The sequence below is a fragment of the Mustela lutreola genome, chromosome 4 (genome assembly GCF_030435805.1).
Source record: "Mustela lutreola isolate mMusLut2 chromosome 4, mMusLut2.pri, whole genome shotgun sequence".
Classification (NCBI taxonomy): Eukaryota; Metazoa; Chordata; class Mammalia; order Carnivora; family Mustelidae; genus Mustela; species Mustela lutreola.
Genome location: NC_081293.1, coordinates 191970417 through 191995509, shown reverse-complemented (window position 1 = coordinate 191995509; position 25093 = coordinate 191970417). Strand labels below are relative to the sequence as shown.

Genomic DNA, 25093 nt, shown 5'->3' with positions numbered 1-25093 from the left:
TCACTTTTGTTTTTAGAACCAAGGATCTAAAGACAGGGAGCAACCAACTGACTTTTAATCTCCCAGATTAGGGTAACCCAATTAAATGAATACATATTAAATATCTAAAGACAGTTTTAGTGTTACAGATGTCAGCTTCAAAGGTGCTCAGAGAGCCTTAGCAACTTCACACAAAGCAGCAGTCATTCAACCAAAAAAAATGATTTGCCTGTGTATCATTCAGAAGTTGACATTTTACCTCTTTGGGAAAATAAGGGAGAATTTGCTTATAAAATATAAGGTTGGATACAGCTGTCTGTTTGAGCCATATGGCCAGTATTCAGATACCGGTTTGAACAAATAATTTGGATTATATTAATTGTTATTGCTATTAATACAATATGTACATATTGTTCTATCAATTATTAATAATAAAAAGCTGGCTTTATGAAAATAGTGAAAACGTCAACTGAACTTCTCTAAAACCATCCCTATTTTAGATTTTTTGGTAGGTCAACCTGTTTAGGATAAGTGAATATTAGTCGCATCCTAGTTACACAGTGATAACTTTCCTAAGAATTAAGCAAGCTAATTTACATTTTAGGATGGATTAAAAAACAGAACGTGTTATCAAATGTGATACTATCGTGTGGAATCATCATTAACTGGGTACAGGACAAAGTCTGTTGTATTATTTTTACCTCCGCACAAAGCTGCAATGCAATTCTACTTCTGAGTTTCCTAAAAATGAGACAGAGCAGTAAATGTCCAGGAAAGGACTACAATGATTCAGCTTAAAAGATGACTACACTATGGCTGTATGAGGTCTCTACGTGAGAAATAACATAGAGTGACCTTCTTCAACTGAGAAAGACAATCCACTAGGATATAGTAAGATTCTCATCTTATTTGGCAAAGTTGGATAAGACTTTGTGGTTACTTGGTCCAACCCTGTCTTCTGCATTTAAGGAAACTGAGACATGGATGGACAGGCTGAGTCATGGCAGTGCAGTACCTGGAGGTGGCCCCCTGACTTGGGTTCTAGGACTCTTCCATTATACACGCTGCTTTTCACAAAGAGGATGAAACAGCTGTGAAGATACCTTCACCGTAATTCAAGCCAAAACATAAAACCGTGAATGTCTGAGTAGAATTTCCAAATCCACTCCAACTAACCTATGCCTTAATTTATGGGTTCAATAAAACAGGAGGTTTGAATGGGATTTTCATCACTCATCAGTTCCTTCTAAGTCCTTATACAACACTTGAGGCCAAAACAAACAGAAAAGCCGCCCAAACTCTTAGAAATCATAAAGCAAGAGTCGGCATCTGCTGTGACCGAGGCACCATCTTGGTTTTTCATGGCACCTAAATCAAGTGGCCTGGAATCCGCATGGGATGTGATGTTCTGTACCTTGTTCAGGGTTCAGGAGTCTGAGAAGAAAACACTCAGAGAAGTGCCAAGTTTATTAGAGTGAGAGAGTACTACCCTCACATTGCCACCAACAGACACAGATCCCAGAGATGCATGCCCTGACCTCACACCGATAATTATGGAAAATCTCTTGAGTTGGAAGATACCTTAGAGGTGACAAGGATGACCCTCTCATCTGATGTGCGAATCCCCCTTAAACAGCTCCATCCAGTGGACTGAGGTCAGATTCTGTTTAACTTGTAGCCACGATGGAAACTTACGTCACTCCTGAATCTGCACTCTGGAAACAGAGAATGTTTAAGTACTATATGGTAGTAGAGGTAAAGTTCCTTGGCTGAGGCCGCATTTGTTCCTTTTCTGATGAGAAAAGGTTCCCAGAGTCCAGTGCAAAGTCCCTCAAAATCCCTCCACCAAGCACAAAGCACAGAAAGGAGGTTTGGGACTAGCGACTGGTAGCTGCATTGTGTCCTCGAGTTTTCAGGTCTGCTTCTTGGTCCCCAGAAGGCCTCTGTTGCAGGGTTCTAGGGCCAGCCCCTTCCAGGAACATCTTGTCCTTACGTTCAGGGAATTCCTCCCAGAAAATAGCTAGGTCCGCTGTTCTACCAGCTGCAGTTTGGCAGTCTTGACTCGGTGGGCTTCCTTCAGGTTCCGTGCACGGACGTCTGGGTTGGAAATGAACTCCACTTGCTGCACAGGGAACCAGCCTCGCTCCCCGTCTGAGAGTCGCATGCCCTCCAGCCAGCCTAGGGGCACAGGATCGGTGGGAAGAAGAATTACCCAAGACAGAATAACCATAAAAACCTCCCCCTGATCTCCTGCCCTAAAGCTCTTCTGAATGGTGGAGCTGAAAGCACTGGAAAACCCCGGGGCATGGGAAATCCAGCCTCCCTGCGTGTTAACACTGGCTGTTCTAGGTCTGACAAGGTCTACGGCTGCCTACTCTTGGGCCTCCTCCACTCTTGTGGGTTAAACTGTGTTCCCACAAAATATATATGGATGTTTCAACCGCAAGTGCCTCAGAATGTGGCTGATTTGGGAATAGGGTTGTTCAAGGTGTAATTAGTCAAGTTAAGGTGAGGTCACACTTGAGTCAAGTGCGCCTTAATCCCGTATCACTGGCATCCTTATAACAAGAGGGAATTTGGGAAGAAAGGGAAGAAAGAGGTAGTGACTGGAGTTAGGCTACCACAAGCCAAGAACACCTGAGGCCACCAGAATGTCGAAGAGACATCTCCTCTTCCGAAGGGATGTCAGAGAGAGCATGGCCCTGGCAACAATCTGATTTCGGATTTCTGGCTTCTAGAACCGTGACAGAATATATTCTATTGTTTTAAGGTCCCCCCACTTGTGGTACTTTGTTAGGTAGGAAACAAATCCGTCCACCTGGAGAATCCTGCCTCCGACGCCCAGCTTAGTCACACATGTTCTCTCTTACCATCGCTGCTCTGCTGAGTCACCATCACCACGTCTGCCTTCTCGAGCGCCAACTCGTCGTTCTCTCGGGGTTTGTAGGCTCGAAGGCACTGTACCTGGGGGGAGTCTTTGGAAGAGAAGAGTGTGAAGGGAAGTTAGGAAAGGCAAGTGACCGGAGTCCTGAGGGGGAGTACAAGGGGTTGGGAGGACTCGTGAGACGCAGTGTTCAGGCTTTAGGAAGTCACAGACAAATGAGGCCACGGCAAAAATCTTCCTCCTCTACCAGGAAACAAAATAGTCAAAAAGGAAATGGAAACACTGAAACAAAAATGAATCCAAAATTCTCTCTCTCCAAGGAAGATGAATTGAGAAATACGCTTGTGACCACCTTCAGTGACTCATGATCACGAATACTCAACTTCTGCGGAAGACCCGTCTTCCTTCTGTACCTTTCCCTGACTCTGGTCTTCAGTGGATTCTGAATTCCTTTAAAAGGAATTGTCCAGGCCAAACCCATTTACCACTTATCCAGCTGCTTTGTGTCTGTGTTCCGCTTCCCCACATAGACGGCAACACCGGATTCTGTGACTCCGTCTACCTTTCCTTCCCTACCAGCCGCGGGACGAAGAGAGGCAGCCATGGGCTCCAGGTATGCCCTCCAGGTTGGACCTTAATCCCCTCTAGCTTCTGTTTCCTCCCTTGTAAGTGACGGGGTGGACCAAGATGATTCCTCAGGAAATTCTGGATTTTCTCTTTCTCAGTATTTTTGTGAGCCAGAGGAAATTTCCACAGTTTTCAAGCTCAAGATAACAAGCCTCAGAGGACTCCTGACTGACAAGCATTCCAGCTTCCGTGGGGTTATCACTCTTTCTACATTAACACACTTAGCTGGTTCCCTCAGAAAACAAACAAAACACTCCATTATTATCTGCACTTCTTTTTCTAAAGCTTATCTCCTTCTGCCATTTATAAGACAACAGCGAAGGAGGAAGCCTCATCTCGCCTTCCTTCCAACAGGGACGCTGAAGGCCCCCAGACGGGTCACGGAACGAACAAGTTAGTAAGACTCGCTTTACAGCCTGGTTCTCCTACTTCCTTTTCCGAGGTTCCTTGTATTCGCTTGTTCTTTTTTGAGTTACCTGTGCTCCTTTGAGTTCAGTTCCTCTCTGGATAGCAATTAGGAAATTCTTACTGGAAGACAACTGTGGGGCTTACATGAGAGCCAGAAATCCAGGCTTCACATGAATGCAAAACACATTCATAATATGTGTGTGTGTGTCTATGGCTACCTGGGGGTCCCTGGAAGCCTGGGCTGAGGGCAGCGGTCTCAGGTCATTCTGTACAGGAGAGGGCGTGGTTAAGACAAATCTAGGTTGCTTTCTCCCACAGCTCCCACTCCAGCCCTACTTTCTCCCCGTATTTCTCCAAGACCTTTAAGCAGGTGAAATCTAAGCAGGATAGACCTAAGGGGACGAATGTTGAAAAAAGAGCAAATTATTGCCCAAGAGAGGAAGTGTATTGAGGAGGAGGCAGTACCCCTGTGCTGAGTAGTTTTAAGTGGATCATCTCAGGGCCTTAAGCTCCAGTGGCCAGACTTCCACTCTAACCCTCTGGACCGAAGCAGTAAGTGGGAGTCTCAGAGTTAGCATCCGGCCTCCTGAGCTCCTGCAGCCGAAGGTGACTTCCGGCCCTGCCCTCTTGCTCTCCTTTTTATGCCTTCACTCACCATAACACTCCAGAAGGTCCAACTCCTCTCTGGGCATGGCCAAGGCTGAGATCCATCGAAGCTTTTCACTTCTGAGGAAACAAAGCGGGGTCAATGCCTCAACGGCAGCTCTGGGGTGTAGGGTCAGAGCCAGACAGGGAAGGGGAATGACTGTGGGAAAAGAACTCTCTGGTTCAAAACGCCTAGTTCAATGACATCTAGGACAAAAGCCAATGGGACTTTGCAAGCCTGGGAACACGAGATCTTGAATTGTATGTTACTGTGTTTATCACCCTTTGCTTTTCTCCTTCTCTTTCTAAGCTTATCCTCTTAATGTCAACTGTCGATTTATGCACATGAGATTTTCCATTTTGTGCTGAGCAAAATGCTCATCTCAGTTGAGTCCCTCTATGCCTTTGCATAATTCTCCATACTCTACCGCCCACCTCCCTTCCATCAAACATCTCAGAGATAAAAATTATTTTGTAATCATAATTAGGTCAGGGAACTCTATCTGTTATTTTTTTCATCACGCAATATAACCCAAACTGATTTTGTAATTAACTGAAGGATTTTGTATTATGTGAGGCTCTGCTTCCAAAAACACTGGAGTCATTGAGAGCTGACACTGTTTCTATTCCAGGAAGATGCTGCCCAAAACGCTAAATAAAGAATACGAGTCTGTATCTGATTGCTTGATTTCGGTGACATTTTGTACACAAACCCTTAATGTCAGCCCCCATGTTCCAGAAGTGAAGACAGGTATGGTTGAACCTACCCTGAGGGGTCTTCCGAGAGACAAAACTGAAAAGTGTCCACAACACGATGGTCCTTGGACCATGTGGTGTCATGTCAAACTTTTAAAGAAGAGGCTTCTTGTATCTCTTACAACAGCAATAGTAGTTACGGTGCTGTAGTTGTTCATTATTTTAGGTACTGTATACTAGGGTTCATAGGTATTATTCTTTAATACTCTCCAAAATGTATGTATGTGTGTGTGAATATATTTATTATTATTATTATTAAAAAGATGAGCATATCAAAGTTCTCAGCACCACAGATTTCCGTTCAACAGAGGAGAGGGCTAGAAGGTGGAAGGAAAGTGAGCTGGAGACACCCCAGCGCTGGTCTTGCTCCCATGTATGTCCAGCAGCCTTTGGGACTGAAGAGATTCTGGCTTATACATGTGGCCACTCGGGGACATCAGTAATTCAGTCCTTTAGTCACTCCACACCGGCCCACCGCCTTCCTGTTGTCTTGCAGACTTTGTCTCTCTTGACTGAAGAGCATAAAGCAGATCTTAAACTTTGGTAGTAACCCTGCACCCTTCCTACCCTATCTCTTGCAAGTTGTCTCTTAGCTCTAAGAGTTCGGATTTGGGGTGCCCTATGGATGCCCTCCAGTCCAGAATAGGATAAACAGGGCTGTGGCTGTTTTCTGGGCCCATTTTCCGCCCCGGCCCCACTTCCTTCCCAGGATGTCCTCCCCAGCCCCTGTCCGGCCCCATCTCACTGGGTCTCCGTGCTGAAGAGGAACTCGGCCTGGGTGCCCTGCGCGTTGTGCAGCAGGAAGAGTCGGAAGAGGTTTTTGTGAGGTCCGTGGAGCTTCATCTCACACTTCTCCCCGCGGATGGAGGAGAAGGGAGCATGGTCGAACACCAGGAACCGGCTACCCCTGTGAAACACAAGGCTCGTCAACCCAGTTCTGTAACTGTTAAACTTCATCTACCCTCCCGTCTCTGGATTCAAAATCCCTATCCTTTGCAGTCTGCACATGCTCCCAAACACCAGGGGATGTTGATACCTCGCTCCCAAGATGGTAGCTCCAGAGTCCCCCGGGGATTCGTCACCAATCTGGCAAACCATGGGTCTACTACTTCACCACGTTAAAGACTTGGTGAGACAGAACCAACATACGTTTTCCAAGGCCCTTAGAACCAAAGAGTTCGGATCTGGAACTGGCTAAGAACGTCTACGCTAAGGCGGAGTCTAGCTCAAATAAACTTGATTTGAGAATGTGGTAAGCTAGTTCGCTCCATTTGGCTCTGTGTCCGGAACACAGTACAAGCCCTGCCACGTGATCTCAGGACAGAATCCGGTGGGCTCCCCGTTCTTTCTCTTCTCTAGGCCAGGACCTGCACCCCACGGGCTGAGCCACCGAGGAGGGCTCCTCCAGGCCCACGAGCCTTCTCTGCCCCCGTGAGTCCTGCCCTCCTGCTTCATCCCATTCCCCGCTTGTGCCCGGGCCTCCCGTTCCGGCCACTGACTCTCGGGGCCGAGACAGCAACAGACAGTCGTTGAAGAGATGCAGGTGGACCGGACGTGTGTTCAGCTTCCTTCGCAGCCCTGGGGAGAGGCTGAACTCCAGCGCGGTGAGCTCTCCGCTCTTCACCAGCCAGCGTGACTGTGAAATGAGCGGGAATATCTGCAGCGCGAGGAAGACACAAAGGCAGTGTCACGGACAGGGCAAGCGTGAGCCCTCCTCAGTCCTGCCCTCCCCACGTGCCTCTTGCTCCGGAGTGCCACCACGGACACCTCTTCCGGGTCCTCCTTCCTGCTCATGACCCAACCGCTGTTTCCCTCAGAGCCCTCTGCCTACCACTGTCTACTGCCGTGCGGCGCCCGCGTCCACGGCACAGGCAAGTGGCAGGTGCCTGTGGTCCAACCCGAGACAGTGACTACACGAGAGAGTGAGCCCAGGAAGCCTGAACTGAGGGGGGGCTGGGAGACCTCCATCAGGGCATGTGAGGGTGTAAGGCAGGGAACGGGAGCTGAGTGTCTTAGAAGTTAAAAGACTTGGTCGGGGCGCCTGGGTGGCTCAGTGGTTAAAGCCTCTGCCTTCGGCTCAGGTCATGATCTCGGGGTTCTGGGATCGAGTCCCGCATCGAGCTCTCTGCTCAGCCGGGAGCCTGCCTCCTCCTCCTGTCTCTCTCTGCCTGCCTCTCTACCTACTTGTGATCTGTCTGTCAAATAAATTAAAAAAAAAAAAAAAATCTTTAAAGACTTGGTTGGTTCTGACATCTGTTCTTTCTCTGATTCGGACCGGCCCCTGGAGGGGAGCAGGTGGAGGCGTGTGTGGGACGGAGACTACGGAGAACTAGGTGGGGTCTGCTGGGCGCCGGAAGCCGGTGCAGACAAGAGTCCTGGACGACAAGAACACGCGCATCAGGGATCTTCCCCGCTCTTCGAGGGAAGCAAGCACAGTTCCCTGCTCTGAGGAGGAATCTGAGTGAGGAATGTTTATTTACATTTGTATTTTGATGGGAGCTTTTGGCCCTGTATTTGGAATTAATTTCATATTGCTTTGGTTAGAGTAGGCAAAGACTTGGTAAAATACTCAATGGCTTAAGCACTAAACGTATCCTCACAAAGGTTTACCCTGGTCAGTTCTCCCTCACCTGCCCACTTCCTGAACGCACTTTCTTCCCCTCAGGTAACCCCCCGCCAGGCGGCCACTGTCCTTTGTTTCCCTGTATCCTTCCAGAGTTTCTCTCTTAGACACCAGTAAACACTGACCCAGATCTGTACCCTCCTACTCGGTCACCAAAGATAGTACGCCATAATACACGCAGTCCTGTGTTTATCCTTTTTCACTTAATACTTAATACTCTGGAGACTGAAGGGACACTTGGGTGCCCCAGAGCCAGGACAGAAGAGAAGGCAGGAGTGAGGGCAGACACCGGTCACTGTGAGAACGGCGGTTCGGCGTTAGAGGGGCACCCGTGGGGGATGCTGAAGTGAACCTCTGGCAGGAGAGGTTGGGGTGCAAGGGACCCACTCACTTTGCATTCGAACTCAATCTTCTGGCTCAGGTAGATGAGCTCCTCTGTCCGCCGCATCCTCTGGACGTTGTTATTGCAGTCCCGGATCAGCTGAGGGTCGAGCAGGGTGAGGAGAGAGAAGAGCACTGTGTTAGAGGCTGTGACCTTGGAGTCCCCTCCAAGAAATCTGGAGGTTGGTTGTGAAGGCCTCTGTTTTTTTCCAGCAGGCTGGGAGGGCATGACGGCAGCATCAGACTGAAGTTCGAAGCCTCTGGTCTACCTTGTATGACCTGAGGGGACATTCCTGGGCGGAGTGAATGTAAGATTTAATCTGGGGATGGGGGTAGTGAGAGCACAGTCCCTTGGTGTGGAGTGTCCTCAGCGTGGGAAGGAGAGGGGGAGGGGGCTGGGGAGAGGGTGTTTGGAGGTTCCTGAGGGAACTTCCAGAGGGTTCCTGAGGTGGCTGAGCAATCCCACTGGCATGGTCCTGTGCTCTCTGGAGTCATGGGACTGCGCAGAAGAAGAAATCTCTGAGAAGGCCAGTCAAGGGGTCTGAGTGAGGGTGGCTGCTTACCTCCTCCAGGGCATGATGTGCCTTGGTGGCCTCTGCTTCCTCGGAAGAGCCCGGCTGTGTTCTCTTCAGAATGTTCTATAGAACAAAGAGGAGGCAGGCGCCAGAGGGAAAGAAGGGAGGGGAGACCAGGAAGAGGAAATTGAGGGTTGGCTAACGAAGTCTGGGAACAAATTCTCTGCAGCCAATTCACCCCGAGGAAGAAGGGTGTGGGCCGTGGGGAGAGGGCACACGTCGTCCACAGGGTGTGGGAGAGGGGGCAGAAGAATGTCCAGGGCCGTGCCTTGGGGCTCCCTGAGATTATCCCTTTCGGTGGAGGGGAGAGGCCCGGAGGGGGCCGTTGTACCTGGAGCAGCAGCTTGAGACGCGTGATCCGCTGGAAGGGCAGGATCAGGAAGGACTTGAGGGAAAGGCGTTGGCAGACGGGGTCGCTCTCCAGCTTCTCCAGGACCTCCCGGAAACTGCTGTTGCTGGTCCTGTGTGGGCAGCGAGTGAGGAGGGACCTGGAGAGGACCGGAGGCCCGGCGGCGGCCCGGGGAGCGGACACGCAAGGCTATGTCTGCGGCGGGGGCGTCTGAAAGATGGGTCGCGGCTGGGCTCCCGGAGCGGGCACGAGAACACGTGCCTTGGGGACACGACTCAGGGTTGGGGCTGGGGGGTTCTGCGGCAAGGTCACTGCAGAGCCCACAGGGGGAGCGGACGGGGAGGAGGTCTTACAGCAGGCCTTGGAAGGTACGTTCCTGGTAGGTCTGGTTGGTGACGTAAGGCAGGTAGACCCGGCGGAAACCGGGAGCGTGGTTCAGGACGACATCACACACTTGGAAGGTGAAGATGTTGCGCTCGAAGTTCTCCTCCAGGTCTGAAAGGAACCTGCGCCGCATCGACACAAGTCGCCTGAGGCTCGTGAGCCTCCTGCGAGCCGTGGGCTGAGCCCTGCTACTCCTTGAGTGGGTGACTCCTTCCTTCTCCTTGTCGGTGACTTCTACGGCCTGTTCTTAGCTCCGTGCCCCTGCTGTCCGGGGCAATCCCTAGTTTGCCCCCATATAACCCTCTGATCCTTACAGTCCATTTCCTAGTCTTTTTTTATTTTTCTGGCTTTCTGATCTTTCCCTGTTTCCCACAGCCCATCTCTGTGCAGTGCCTGCCCACAGGACACCCCGTCTGCAACCTCGGAAGCACTGTCTGTATGTCTGTTCATGGATGAATGGATCTGTCCGCCCCCAGCCCCTCTCCTTGTCCTCGCTCTCCCCACCCCCAAGGCACTGGCCACCAGGGCTGCCAGGAGAGGAGAACCAGCAGCAGCAGCAGCAGCAGCGATGGTTTACAGGCTAAAGAGGACTCTCACATGGTGCTGACGTCGCGCACGTCCTGGAGCCGAGAGAAGAGCCACTGGTATTCCTGGTTGGAAAGGGTGGCCCGCAGCGGGGCGGACAGCTGGAAATGATCCACGGCCACGTGCAGGCTGCGTAGGTACGAGGCTTCTGACACGATCAGCTCAAATTTGGCCTGGGAAGTTGTAGAGGAGATTAATTTAAAAAATAAGTATCGAGGGCGCCGAGGTAGCTCAGTGGGCTAAAGCCTCTGCCGTCCTGGGATCGAGCCCTGCCTCGGGCTCTCTGCTCAGCAGGGGAGACTGCTTCCTCCTCTCTCTCTGCCTTACTTGTGATCTCTGCCTGTCAAATAAGTAAATAAAATCTTGTAATAAATAAATAAATAAATAAATAAATAAAATAGGTATTGAGTCCCCGGTGTACGTGAGCCACTGCATAACGTTCTGGGGGCAGAGGCGGGAACACGGCTCCTCCTCCCACAGCTCACGGCCACATCAGAGCCCAGTGCGGTATCGGGAGGATAAGGAAAGAGCCCTGGAGCCCGAGGGAAGAATGAGTACAAGCCCCTACAGGTGCAAGAGAAAAGGATACTTTCCAGAAGCTCAAATAAATGGGGCATTTTTGGAACCAAGCATTTATGCTGCAGCGGCGGCAGAGACGAAGCTGGGGAGGCGGACAGAGGTCGGAGGGCTGCGCAAACAAAGCTTGGACTTGAGGCAATGGAAAGATTAAAAGAGGCTTCGTGTAGGGAAATAACTTGGTCAGATCTGGTTTTCATAAAGGGTATTTCTGAGCACTTTGTGGAGAGCAGTAGAGGGGGGCCAGGGAGCCACGTTAGGAAACTGCCACAGTCATTCCAGGTGACGGATGGGTCTGAATGGCCATGGGGGTGGGGAGAGGCAGGCCAGCTTCCTAATTACTGAGGAGGCAGATCTGGAAGAACTTGGTTCTTTGCTGGAAATGGGGCCTGAACGAGCCGCCAGAGTCACAATTTAATGTCTTGGTTTTGGAGTTTGGTAACGGAGGAAATGGCGGGCTCACCCACTGCGCCGAGGAACTTTGAAAGAGGGACAGATTTAGTGGGTGAAGGTCATTTGGGGCCTGAGGAGAAACAGGAGGAAGCAGGAGATGTGAGCACAGGATGTGCTGCTGTGGCTTCATGGAGATGGTCCAGCACCGGTGAACTTAGGCGGAGGTTCCAGCAGGCGGCGCCACGGCTCCCGGGCCCGCCCTCCTCCACGGGGGCTGCTCAGGTTCTCCACCCAAGCACGGGCTTCAAGGTAGATGCAGGGACAGAAAAGACAAGAGAAGACATACACACACCTGGCTGAGGACCATCACAGACAACACTGAACGGGGACACAAGCTACGTTTGAATACTGGTTCCGACATTCACTGACTGTGACTCAGCTAACCTCACCGAACCTCAGGTTTTTTGTCTTTTTGTGTAGGTACAGTGACCCCCATGTCACAAAGATGTGGGGACAGTCAAAAGAAGTGGAGCTGGTGCAAGCACCTTGTGCTTGTGCACCCACGATGCTGTTTCATGGAAGGACTGTGTGCACACAAGAGGCCTCTCTTCTCAGAACAGCGGACCAGGCTGGCCGGGGAGGCCTGGGGGACTTTCCCGGTGTGCTGGAGCTGCGGACAGAGAGCGAGGGTTCATACTGTGTCCTGCCATTGGGTCCGTAAGCACTGGGCAGGTCACTGATTTTCTACGTAACCCTCATGTACTTGAAAGCTGAGGTCATTAAAAGGCCCCCAAGTCTGAGCTTCCAAAAAACCTAAACATTTATAGTGGCCTCTGTTTGTTCATCCGTAAGTCCTTCTGGCCAACATCTGACTCCTTCTCACCTCTGAAAGGAGAAGAACACGGCACTAAGATGCACCAAACTAGTAGAGCACGCTAAAAGCTAGGTACGGATACTTCACCTAAACCACACAGCAATCCTGAAAGACAGACGTTATCCTCAAGCTTTAGACCAGGAAACTGAGGTTTGGTGGTTCTATAACTTGCCTGAAGGTACACGGCCTGCAAGTGCTGAAGCCAGGATTCAAACCCGGGGGGCCTGACTTGAAATTACAGTACAGCAGAGAACATTCTCGGAGTGACTGCTACGCACTACGCACTCACCCTTTTTTGTGACCCAGTTTCACAGATGAGAAAGCAGAAGGTTAGAAAGATCAAGCGATGTGGCCAAAGTTAAACTGCCAGCAAACAGCAAAGTGGGCCTCACGACCGGGTGATTTATTCCAGAGCCCAGTATGTACGCATGATTCCATGATGCCTGTCCATGGTGCCGGGTCGTCTTCCTGGGAAGAGGGCTCTGACCCACGTCAGGTGAATTATTAAGAGAAGCCCTTGAGGGGCACCTGGGTGGCTCAGTGGATTAAAGCCTCTGCCTTCGGCTCAGGTCATGATCTCAGGGTCCTGAGATGGAGCCCCACATCAGGCTCTCTGCTCAGCAGGGAGCAGGGGAGCCTGCTTCCCTTCCTCTCTCTCTGCCTGCCTCTCTGCCTACTTGTGACCTCTGTCTGTCAAATAAATAAAAAAATAAAGTCTTTAAAAAAAAAAAAAAAAAAAAAGAGAAGCCCTCCAGGTGAAACCTAGTAATCGTACCCCTGTAACATCCTGTAACATCCGACAAGCAGCCTCTACTACAGTCTTGCCACTGGGTGTACGGACCGAGCCGAGGCCGAGCAAGGGCCACAGTGAAAAGCCACTCACATACACGCCTTGGTGGAAGAGAAAAGCTCCAGCGCAGTGTGGAAGCCCAGCTGAGGAGGGAGATTTGAGTCCAGCCTGAAGCGGCTGTGAAGGGATCATTTCTGCATTCCTCCCAACAGACTCAAGGCCATGGTCACTTTGTGTGAGCCCCAGTCAGCAACTGTAGGAGGAAGCGCCTGTGGACGTGGGGAGGAGGGCCAGTGCTGACACCCCGAAAGCAGTCCAGATGCCCCCCCAGTGAAGGCAAGCGACCGCTGTGGCGGGCACAGAGCGTGTGATGGGGACAGCCTGCTCCTGCTGGTGGCGGTGGCAGCGAGGAGGAAATCAGGAGACTCTGCTCTCCCTCGATAGCACCCCCTGCCCCGCCCCGCTCCCGCCCACCGGGTACCTCCTGTAGCTTTTGGTCTTCGTGGGTCATGGAGAGCAGCACGGTGCTGTTGCGGACCACGGGGATCTCCTGCCAGAGGGAGCCGCTGGAGGCCATGGACAGGCGCTGCAGGTAAGACTCTGAGGAGACCAGGGTCCTCCGGGGCTGCCGGGGGGAGGCCGGCCCGGTCGCCTCTCCCAGGCTGTCCAACCGCTGCTGGCTTTGAATCTCCTTGTTCAGAACCACATCGCTATACTCCTGGTACAGCAGCTGGGCTACAGGGGCACAGAAGCACGGCAGAGGGAGAGAATCAGGGAGGCAGGGAGGTTGAGGCTCGAAGACAGAAGCCACTGAGCTGCTTCTGACTGTCCCAGAGACCCTTTCCCCCTGTAGAGGTCACAGCCCTGCTGAGGACAGCCAGGAGCTCGTCTGGGGCAGAACGCCATGTGGGTCTACTTCTGTTTCAAGGGACTCACAGGAGTTGATGAGCTTCGAGCGGCGTCTTGAAAAGCCTCCCATGACCTCCTTTGGTTTCTTCTCCCTGTGGAAGCAAGGGCGGCTCTGGGTGCTTGCTGGACACTGAGGCAGAGAAGCCCTAGGTGACCGGAGATGAGACAGTCTCCCGACCCCTGAGACACGGGCTGGGATGTGAGGGCCACATCCCCTCGGGAGGCAAGCTGCGGCCTGACCCACTCTGAGGTAGTTCAGAGCTGTCTTGGACGTCATGTTGCACTTTAACCGGGGGTTTCGTTCATGGTCAAGAACCTAGGGGGATGGGAGGGTGAGAGCCCGCCGACAGCCAGGCAGAGAAAGGATGCCCTTACCCTGGAGTCCTGGCATATGTCTCTTACCCTCCCCACCCTGGGAAGGCACAGTGTCCCCAAATGCTTGTCAGCTAACGGAAATCTCAGGATCCTAAGAAAAGACAGTCCAGACGTGTCCATCAGGAGAGAAGGTGACTCACCGAAAAACAATGGTGTCTGAAGGGCCAAGCACTTTTTCTACGGCTGGACCTCTTGTATCTGGAAATGGAGATGGGGAAGTCACTGAGATTTTAGAGGGACATTCAGAGAGCCCAAGAAGGTAAGACCTAGAGCAGGAGAAGCAGGCACGTGAGCCAACAGAAGGGCTAACTGGGAGTCTGTGCCGGGGAGTGGTGCCAAAGTAGAACGTACTCGAGCACACTGTTTTACCAGGGGCGTCCCCATCCCCGGTATCAGATGTGAAGTGGACAAGAAGAGGATGTCCTCTCTACGACAAGGAGGACAAGCAGCAGGTGTTGGTAGCTGGAGAGTGTGTGCGTCACGGAGGGGAGGTGGGGACATCCACAACCACCTTGGGAAAAGCAGATACACAGTAAAAGGACACCGCGGCTGGGTGAGAGAGACAGCGGGGAAGGAGAAGGGAGAGCATTGCAGGGAGCTCAGAGGGGTCTTCAAGGGCTTCCCTCTGTGTTGACATTGGGTATGTGCATGAGTGAAGTCACCAGAGGGAACAGTAGAGGCCCTGGGGACAGAGATGGGTGCAGTGCTGAGAGAGAAAGCTTGGTCCGACAGGAGCTGACCACGCTCCGCGCGGGTCGCTTACCTGAACAGCCCTCAGGCAAGATAGAAGGTCGGCGCAGGCCTTGGCGGTTCCAGCCCTTGTGCCTACTGGATCCCTCACCAGGGTCAACAACCTGCCCGCTGCTGCTCGCCGGTGGTCTCCCTGGGTCCCGCCTGTGGGGCCAGCTGGACGCCTTCTCCAGATGGGGATGGCTGAGTTTTGCCGGCTGCCTTGCCTGGCCTACATCCAACCTCCTCAGGCCATTGGCTCCTTCCTGAGGGGCTGTTCTTCTCAAAGATCCTCTGCCAGGGGCCCCAGACTCTTCTGAGGGTCCTGGTTCAGAAGTGGGTCCCGGGAGCTCCAGACTCCAGGGTGTGGTTGGGGAAGAGGGACTTAGAAGGGTTGCCACGTTGCTGAAAGCCATGCCAGGGGCCCCTTCACTTTTGCTCCTGCTGGTGGGGGCCGAAGAGTCTGTTGATCGGCCCATGGCTGGGGGCCAGGAGGTACGTCCAACAGAATGGGGAGTGGCGACTGTCCGCTCCGGACAAATGGGCCTTGGCTTGCCCTGACCCCCTGCATTCATGAGTTCTCCCTGAGTGCTCCTACTCCTCCCCCTGGACTTCGGGGGTAATGGGGGTGGTTCAGTGGGAGGATCCACAATAGGGACAGGGGGTAGAGGCCTGTAGGTCCTTGGACTACTAGAAGAAGGAACAGAATGGTGGGTCTGCGAAAAATCCGGGGTTGGGGGTAATGGCTTGTTGTATCTCAGCCTGTGGGAGGGGGAGGTCTGAGTAGGGTGGGGAGTGTCCGGGGTAGAGGGCAGAGGTCGGTGCTGCCTTGCCACAAGGGAGTCAGGAACGGGCGGAAGTGGGCCTTTGGGGGGACCATGTAGCCCCGAACCTGGGGCCAAAGGAAGCGGCTGGCCACACCGCTTCAGCATGGGAACTCCTGCGTGGAGATGGCTGTCTCTCTCTACCATGGGGGGGTGGACACGCCTCTTCTCTGGGGGAGGAGGGGGCAGAGGTTCGTGGATCCTCGCATCTACAGAGACAAGGGGTGGGGAAGAGCCACAGGCAATAGATTCCGGGGCGGAGGCTGAAGTGTGTCGGGAGCCACATGGCTGGGTGCTGCAGGGACTCCCGGATCTTTCAGGATCTGAGGTGAATTCCTGAGAGTCCTGCCCCAGAGCAGATAATGAACTAGGGGATTCTGGAATGATCCTGCCATCCCTGCCACTTTTCCTGTCCCTTCTTGGGATCACAGAGCCATAGATGGCAGGTTTGGAGGCCTCCTGGGGCAACTCTGAATGGGAGAAGGAAAGTGAGAGTCCCAGCAGGTCCGGAGTTGGCTCTGTCCTATGAGAGCCCGGGAAGGAGTTGCTCCTTAGGTGCTGGAAAGCCCCTGTGGAGTGGCCTAGGGGGCTCGGAGGGTTGGCCTGGCTGGAGCTGGTGGATATCTCCACGGTGGCCTCTGTAGTCAGGAAGCCACGGAGGGGAGCTGGGGGAGTCTCAGAAGCCTCAGCGTGAGATGTGTTGTTGGTCCAAACAGATGCTCTGGAGGTTTCTGAAGAATGTGCAGCAAGAGAGGACTCCCTCCTGGAAGAGGCGACGGGGGGGCTGGCAGATGATGGTGTGGCTGTGCTCGGGGAGACGTCGGCAGGACTGCAAGGAGCTGAACCGGGTGTCCTCGGAGGAGCTGCCGATGTACTGGCAGAGACCAGCTCAGTGCCCTGGGTGAACACTGCCCCCTTCCCCAGCTCGGATCCCTCCTGCTGGCTGTCCAGAGCTATTTCTTGATCCAGTGACTCCCCCGCAGGGAAAGAGCCTGGTAAAGAAATGGGCTGGGAGGACCATTGTCCTGACTCCCGTGCAGGCGCCGGAGCTACAGGCAGTGGTTCCTCAGCCCGAGGCTCCCTCTGAGTCCCAGGAACACTGGTCTTGGGATGACAGGTGTCTAGAAACAAGTCACAGGGAGAAGAGACCCCAGAGGCTACCGGAGCCTGTGTGGAGGGGCCATCACGTGCCTCCCCCTCTTCTGTACTCCGCTCTCCGGCCTCTCGCCGCAGCGGGTCCCCATCCCAGTTCCCCGGCTCCTCCTCCTGCCGCTGCGCGAACATCACTTTCCGCTGGAGACCTTGACCTTCTTGCCTTCCGGTTCCTTTCCCTGATCTCCCCACCAAGCTTTGCCTCTCCTCATTCTGAGCATCCACGCTGCTCTCCTGTGGCCCCCCGAACTCCCTCTTCCCCTCCTCCCCCTGCGGCGGATCTCCCCAGCCCTGAGTCTTCATCTCCTGCTCAGGACAGTGTAGACCTTCCGAGTCCCCACAAAGCCCCGTTCTTTCTCCTTGTCTTGCAGGCATCGGATCACCTTGTCTCTGCTGCTGTTTCGGCCTTTGCTCTCCCTTGGTACGGTCACCCTGCTCCCCCTTCTGCTCCTGCTCCCCTGAACGCCCACCCTCCCCGACAGCTGCTTCCTCCTGGAAGCCCGCGTGTGCTGGTCCCTGCTCCCCCAGCCCCTCGGCCGCTAGAAGGCACTCGGGTCCCCCGCTCCCTGGACCTTCTCGTGCCGCCCTGAGCTGCGGCTCTTCCCCGTGCCTGACAGAGTCTCCTGGCTGGTGGGTCTCTTCTGGGCACTGTTCACAGGAAGGACCAAATCGGGGCTGAGCAGAGGCATCTGGAAAAGCTTCCTCCTCTTCTGCATGTCCCGTTTCCTCAGTCGAGGACGTGGGTTCCGGTCGAAATTCCATCTCCACGCCACCACCCAGCTCACCGGATCCTGGGGCCATGTCTAGATGTTCACCCTGAACAAGGCAGGCCCCGAGCTGGGAGGGCGCCGGCGTCCTCGCCCCCCCACCGGTCGGGCTGTGAGGCACCAGCTCCTGGCGCTCTGGGGTATCCCCCATCTCGCCCACGGAGTCTTCCTGGGTGGTCTCTGCACCCGCAGGGGCTTCCTTGGGGAAAGACGTCACACTCTTGGTTGCACAGCTCTTCACATCCCTTGAGGCTCCCCGCTGGGTCTCTGAGAGCCCTCGGCCCTCTGCCCACGTGGAGGACGGTTCCCAGCCTTCCTGAGCTTCGGGTCCCAAGGCAGCGGTCTGCCGGCTTCTCCTGAGAGCTTCCGGGGTAACACTGAGCTCCGCTAAAGCAGGGCTGGGGGTCGAGACCCCATGTTGGGGCTCCTCAGCCTCCATCAGGGCTGAGCCCTAGAGGGGAACAGAACACAGTTTGTATCACCCTTTCCGCTTGTACCTATCAAAGGGACACCCCACAGAGAACACGAGTGGCACATTCCCTTGCATCCATTTCCAGTCATTCTTTGTCAACAGGGTCAGCGACAGCTTCTATGAATCTATCACTGATTTATTCACCCAATAAATATTTACCAGGTGACCTCCTTAAGGGCAGGGCATTCGGCGGTAAATAAGACAGACCAAGACTGTGTCCTCGTGGAGCCTGCTGTCTTGTGGAGGAGACAGATAATAAATGATTAAATGAGAGCGTAAGACCGTTGTCAAAGAGCAGGGAGCACTCCCAGTGGTCATTACTCTCGAGATTGTATGATGTCATACTGTCTCTCCCTGTCTCCTCTTGGACACCGAGCGTGACTCAGGCCTGTATAACTGCCAGACACCCTGAGCGACACACCCTACACCCAACAGCCCAGAGAAGCAAGAAGCGGGGTGGTCTTCCTCAGGCTGCCGAGGGCATTAAAATGGGCCTGGCCCCTGCAGCCAGTGTCCGAGGCACGAAAGGGTCGTGTGATCTCCCTAGGCACAGTCTGGACCTGACTCATCTTATTTTGCATGGTATCCAGCAGCGCCTCCTAACTAATGAGCAATTCTGTCTTCCATTACAGAAGCAGCTGTCGTAGGTGCGCCGGGTGCCGCAGTCGGTAAGGGCACAGGTCCTGATCCCAGGGTCCTCGGATGGAACCCCCCCCAACCCTGTTGGGCTTCCTGCTCAGCAGGGAGTCTGCTTCTCCTTCTCCCTCTGCCCCTCCCCCCCACAAACAAAATCTTAAAAGTAAAAAATAACGTTTACAGAAGCAGCTGTTATAAAGCAGAAAGATAACTAGACTAACCAGACTAGAACTGCAGTAGGTGCAGAAGTTACCCCCTCAGCCAGGTCCACGACACGGTGCTGCCCTCACGAGCTTACTGCCTCCTGCTTCCGACAACCCTGTGAACTCTTCCCATCACTTCTTAAAAGTCTGAGCTTCCCACCTGCCTTCTCACTTCCAGCAGAAAACATCATCTCCCACCTTGCAAAGAATTTAGAAACCCACGGAGAGGAACTACTTCAGTTCCTGGCGATTCGGAGCACCCTGAGTTTCACTCTTTCTCTCTTCCTGCCTTGACGGCCCAACAGGTGTCCCTCCCTCCCCTTCCGTCCCGTGTTCTTTAGCTGGTCTTCTTGGTCACCTCCTGCGATGGATTGTCTCTTCTCGCACCATCCCCTTCTCTGTCAGAGCCATCCCACAGCTGCAGCACAGCCCTGGCTTTCTCACCTCAACGGTGGAAGGAGCCGAGTTCCTCACCTCTGCCCGTCTCAGCTGCCTCCACTCCTGCTTCTCCAGGCCCCACACTGCCCACCCCCCCACCATCACCCATGCTGACGCCAGAGGACACTTAGCGTAGTGGCTCTTGTCGGAGTCTGACACCACTGCCTTTAGAGATTCTCCTCCTTTCTACCCGTGAGACCACAGGCTCCTGGTTTAGCTCCGGAAGCTTCTCCAGGCCTCCGACCAGGGGACGGCACTCCTCTCCGTGGACTCACCGGTGCTCACGCGCATCACTTCTCCTCCGCAACATTTATACAATTACAACTACATGTGTATTTTGATTTATCATCTAGCCCCAACAACGGTGGTAAGCTTCACCAGATCAACGTCCATCGTGCTTGACTGTCTGCACCTAGCACCACACCTGGCCCATACTCAGAGCTCACTACATGCTTTTCATTTCTTTTTTTTTTTTTTTTTTAAGGTTTTCTTTCTTCATCTGTCAGAGAGAGAGAGAGAGCGCACAGGCCAGGGAAGCGACAGGCAGAGGAGGCAGAAGGAGAAGCAGGCTTTCTGCTGAGCAAGGAGCCTGATGTGGGACTCGATCCCAGGACCCTGGGATCATGACCTGAGCCGACTGAGCCACCCAGGCGTCCCTCAATACGTACTTTTCAATGATGGAACTAAAGCCTTGCTTCCCTCCTGGCTCACCTTCCCCAGATGGAACCTGCTGTCAAGTCCTGCTGAACGAACCTCCTACGTATCCCTCGAGTCTGTCCCCTTCTCTCCATCCGCACTGCTAGCCCCTGGGGTGCGCTCTCCTGCCCTCTCTCCCCCAGGCCACTGCAGCGGGGGCCCAGCCTGGCCACCCGCCTCCACGCAGCTCCTCTTGCCCTAAAACCACGCTGCTCTCTAGCCGGCATGGGAGTGATGCTTCCGTGCCTCACTTCTAGTTTAAATTCTCAGTAGCCTCTGATGATGACTGGGATGAAACCCAAATATTCAGTCTGGGTTACACGCCTTCCACGCCTGACCTCTGCCCTCCCCGGCAGGGGCCTCCGCAGCGGTCAGCACCCCTGCCCCCCGTGCCTGCGCCCTGGGCCCCCCTGTGTGCTGCCCCTCAGCCTGGAATCCCTTTCTGGCCCAGCGCACCCTTGGCTTCTCTCACACTCACTGCACTTGTAATTACACATTTAATGTCTGTTTTCCAGGCTGGGGCGTGAGTTTCATGAGCGCACAAAGGCTGCCATGTTAACTGCTCAGTCTCCTTGCCGGCAGCTGACTTTGTCCTCCCCAAAGATGTGTCGCATGAATGCAGAAGGAAAGAAGAGTTCAAAGCCTGCTGCTCAGTTTTTACTCCTGCCTTGTATGTATCTTGTGAATTTTGCTCACTATCGTTTTAGACAATTGTAGACATTAATTTACGCAAACACCCATTTTCTTACCTTTAGCAGGGGTTTAAATTCCTCTTTTGCAAGGATTTCTAATGAAGACTAGGTAACATTAAAAAGTACACTGTTAACTTCCAGGGTCACAGAAGCGTTAGGGATTGTAATTACTGCTGAGGAGAGAGAAAGTAGAAAAGAGAAATACAGGATTTACGAGCAGGGAGGTCCTTCAGAGACACACAGGAAGCTCTGCCTCCCTTACAGATGGGGAAAGCGGAGGTCCCATAAGCTCTTGCTCAAACTTCTTGAGCAAATGGTACAGGTGAACTCAAACCGAAGCCTGCTGGTGGCCGTCTACTATAGGACACCAGGAGCCCGGCTGCGAGAAGCCGGCAGGTCACTGGCCTAGAGAAGATCTCGGGGGGCCTGTGGAACCCAAGCTGCCCCCCTGACCCACATATTTCTCTTGTCCTCTCTGGGCTTAACATGGAAGCCCACACGCAAAATGCCCGCCGTCCTTGCTACACAAGCCTCCACCTTCACACAAGCATGCTTGCATGAGCACCCAAGCACACGCACGTATACGCACACACACACATACACAGTAGGCCAGCCTTGCTGCTCCCATGCAACAGGAGCCTGACATAACCAAACAGACAGGTCCCTAGCCACCCTGCAGAGGCAGCGTGCGACAAGTTCCTGGCCACCCCACAGACATAGATACCATCTATATGGGGCAAAGAGCCACGTCTAACGCAAGCACACTTGTGCGGAAGGACTTTTGTGTCCTCTTCCAGTGACCTGACACAGTGCGTGATTGACTCCCTATTTCTAGACCCACGTGCAAAACACTATAATCACGAGATGATACTGTGACGTGACCCTGTTCTCTCAACCGCACATTAAATACTGCAGTTGCTCACCATAAACACTTTCTGAAACTTGGCGCCTACCTAAGGAGGCTGCGTGACTTCGCCTGAAGTCTCGCCTCACCCACATCTGTATTGCGCTGGCCCTGCCCCCAAGTACACGCTCAAGTCCTCGAATCGGGTGGCCCCTAAACTCGTGAACATCTGCTGCTCCCCTCAGACCGTGTCTCCACGCGCCCTGGGGTCCGTGGGTACCCTCAGTTCCGCTCCTGTCACGCCTCGCATGTCTGTCCCCTACAAGCCCACGGACACTATTTTCTACCACTGCTTTTACCCATCTGGAAATAGTGGAGGTCACCAGATCAGCCACCATTTACCACGAAGGAAGAACATACTCTATGGCCCATGTACCTGATCCTGTCCTGATCTGATCGCAATCAGGCATGACAAAGCTACAAGGTGAGAAAGCTCAAGGAAAACTCCCAACATGGTTCCATGTGCAGAAAGGCACCAGGAGAGCGCCTTTCTGCCCTGCCCATGTGCTGGTCACCCTCCTCAGCTCCTTCTCCACCGGGGGTGACTACTCACTATTTATCTGAGCACAGGCAAAGACCGGGCATGGCATCGTGGTGACCCGGCCTTCCTCTGGACCAGAAACATTTTGCATCTGCTGACCCCGTCCACATGCCGCTACTTTCCAGCCCCAAGTCACTCTGTGAACACAGTATGTGACAGACAGAGCTCAGCATCTCCTTGGGAGCCCCCGGCACACGAGCTCTTGGCCATTTCTAATCACCAGACAGACAACTGTATTTCAAAGAGATCCTCCTTCCCGTCACACTGCTTGTTCTTCGAACCTGCGTTGCGCACCGCGTGTGTTTTTGGGGAGCGTGCTTCCTGGATTTTCTAGCAGCACCAGGTTCAAATATTCTGACTGACACCAAAAATCACTATGATAGTCTAGAACTTACAATGCGACTGAATTTACACTCTTGTTTATACTGCTGCTCACGTTTGGAAAATATCTCCCAAATCAAAATGTTCTCTTTCTGGGTTAGAGCCTAAGACCACCATATGGATGTGCGCCTTTATTCACTGTTTGACATTATATTACAAAGATAGGAAAATGAGAGCAGCTTTCTGGACTTATAACTGCTAACACCTGCGTTCTACCCGCTTGAGGAAAGGTCCACCAAACCAGTGAAAAGTGTAATAAACATCTCTTATCTGTTCCCTAAAGTCTGAAAATACCACATTATCCACTGTCTTGTAGACCCCATCGGCTGACCCAGAACACCACATATCCGTGGCCCTGGTGCCATCCCCAGAGATAATGTGAGGATGAGCGACCCACCTCTCTGTGTCCTGTTAAGGAGACCTCAGAGACCCTGAGGTGACCTTGTTCGGGTGCACCTTGCAGACACTATAAATGACCAGCTCCTGTGCGCTCCACAGACAGAGTGACTCATCCCTGTCTATGCCAGATGCAGTAAGTCGCCTGTTAGAGTTTACACTACTGACACTTGAGCGACTTTGCTCCTGTTCAACCCATGTTCCGTGTGTGACCCCATTCTTGTCCACACCGCATAGTGACTGACCACTGCAGACACCACGAATGACATGTGCCTGTCTATCCACCAGACGCCACGCTTAATGTGGTTCTAGTCAACCTCAGACAGACTGCGTTATGGGGAGCCATACACACTGGGGACCCCTAACATTGGACGACTCCTGGCTATATTTAGAATTACTGTATTCTTTTTTTTTTTAAACTTAAATTCAATTAGCCAACATACAGGAGTACATCATTAGTTTTTGTAAGGGACTCCCTTCGTATCTCCTGACTTCTCTCTCCTCCCCACTAGGATACTAACAGGCAATCCTGTCGAACAGTCTCTCTTAGAATTGATACCCCCACCCTTTCTCCTCCCCAGTCCCCAAGAACCCCCCCAACAGACATGGCTTCAGTTTCTGTCAACCCAAATTTGTTAACAAATGATCCCCACTTTGCTAGGGCCTAGGCCAGGAGCTTCTTCACGCTCTGGTGTAGATAAAACAGGAAGCCTGAGAAAGAGGCCCCATCTGGAGCTGTCTAGTTGGGAGCTGGGGTTTCTGGAGTTAGCCAAGGATGCGAGACCAGGGAATGCAAGTTGGGGAGCAAAGGAGGTAAGAAAGTGGAAAAGAAAGTTCTCTCCCTGGTCTGTCTGACACACCCTTACCCCTCAACCTGACGAGAGTCCTGGCCAGAGTTCACTTCTAGGCAGACAGGAGACCAAATCTGTCTTGGGAATCCGAGATCCAGGAAGGAGATGGGGCCTGAGATCTGAACATCCGCTGGCACCAGGACTAGCCTTCCCGGGACAGTTGTGCTGGAAGGCCACCTTATGCGATGCTCCAGAACCAGCGCTGTTCTAACATCGCCACCCCAACTCCCGGCTCCAAGAGTCCCCTTCCCACCTCCCCGACGTCAGAATGCAAAGTCACCATAATCAAGAAGCTTTGGAAGTTCTTCGAATTTATGGGGAAATAGGGCGGGGGCAGGGCAAGAGTCACTTTTACGGGTTCAGGCACCTTGGGAGCAGGGAGAGGCGTGTACTTGGGCATGCACCGTACACCGTACGCAAATCCACAGGAAGGTAAATGAAGGAAGAAGGCCCAGGCCTGGGTAAGAAAAAGGGGACAATAAAACACGTCTAGAGAGGCAATAGGGCCACAAAGGGAGTCTCAGTTAATTCTCACCACGGGGGTTAGGTTTCCCCAGAGCCGGGGACTTAGGAGAGCCCGGACCATTGGCCCAGGGACCTTCTGGGGGCAGGGTGCCCGGTTCCGAGGCGGGGACCAGGCCGGAAGCAAGTTTTTCAGGCAAGAGCTTTCCTGCAGCCTCCCTCCTCTTCGGACCAGGGTACTCGGCCACACACCCCAACTCTGCCTCACGGCCCTGCCCCCCCCCCCCCCATTTCCGGAGCCCGCGGCCCGCGACCCCGGCCGGGGCTGGCCGCAGGGCGAAGGCCCGGATTCCCGTCCTCCCCGGGCCTCCCTTACCTCCGCCGGGGCGCTCCGGCCGCCCGCCCCGAGCCACGGGCCGCGGGGGAGGAGGGCACCCACCTGGGCAGTGTCACATGCTGTCTCGGCCCGAGAGTCCCCTCCGGGTCCCCGGCGCCGGCCGGCCGTCCCCAGCGCAGGCCCGGCCGCCCCAGCCGCCCCACCCGCGGCCCGCCCCTCCCCGCCCGGCCGGGAGGGAGGGACCCGACTCTCCTCGGAAGTTTCAGGTGTGGAAACCGGGGACACACCTTCCTGGGGGAGGGGCAGGGCCCGGCGGCGCGCGAGCCCCATTGGTGCGGAGGCGGCTCCCGCGTCAGCGCTGGGAAGTGGCGGGCGGGCCGGCAGCGGAGCCCGGGGCGCGGGGCGCGGGGCGCGGGGCGCGGGGCGCGGGGCGCAGGCGGCGGCGCGGCGGGGAGAGCGGCCCGGGGCGCGCGGGGCAGGGCGCTCCGGGGCGGGCGGC

The 25093-nt window shown here is 53.9% G+C and overlaps 1 protein-coding gene across 3 annotated transcripts; it reads right to left on the bottom strand.

Moving 5' to 3' along the window:
- Positions 1–1428: 1428 nt before the first annotated feature.
- On the bottom strand, positions 1429–24822 carry ARHGEF5 (Rho guanine nucleotide exchange factor 5). 3 transcript variants are annotated; one of them, XM_059172145.1, is made up of 16 exons: positions 24634–24807; positions 17391–18036; positions 14877–16787; positions 14254–14311; positions 13766–13830; positions 13311–13564; positions 10209–10369; positions 9581–9733; positions 9210–9339; positions 8867–8941; positions 8314–8403; positions 6799–6956; positions 6045–6206; positions 4554–4624; positions 2850–2954; positions 1429–2157 (listed from the first exon to the last, which is right to left on the bottom strand). In XM_059172145.1, the coding sequence occupies exons 2-16, from the start codon at positions 18022–18024 to the stop codon at positions 2000–2002; spliced, it is 4185 nt and encodes a 1394-aa protein (XP_059028128.1). In that variant the 5' UTR covers positions 18025–18036; positions 24634–24807; the 3' UTR covers positions 1429–1999. The 3 variants fall into 3 exon arrangements, with proteins under 3 accessions (XP_059028128.1, XP_059028127.1, XP_059028126.1); XM_059172144.1 differs by having other exon boundaries at positions 14877–18036; positions 24697–24822; XM_059172143.1 differs by having other exon boundaries at positions 14877–18036; positions 24634–24808.
- Positions 24823–25093: the final 271 nt, after the last annotated feature.

Coding starts and splice junctions, on each gene's coding strand:
- ARHGEF5 (XM_059172144.1), bottom strand. CDS start 18,024: ATGGAGGCTGAGGAGCCCCAACATGGGGTCTCGACCCCCAGCCCTGCT. Junction 13,831..14,253: donor TCAGACACCATTGTTTTTCG/GTGAGTCACCTT, acceptor TTGCTTCCACAG/GGAGAAGAAACCAAAGGAGG. Junction 4,625..6,044: donor CTCTTCAGCACGGAGACCCA/GTGAGATGGGGC, acceptor TTGTTTCCTCAG/AAGTGAAAAGCTTCGATGGA.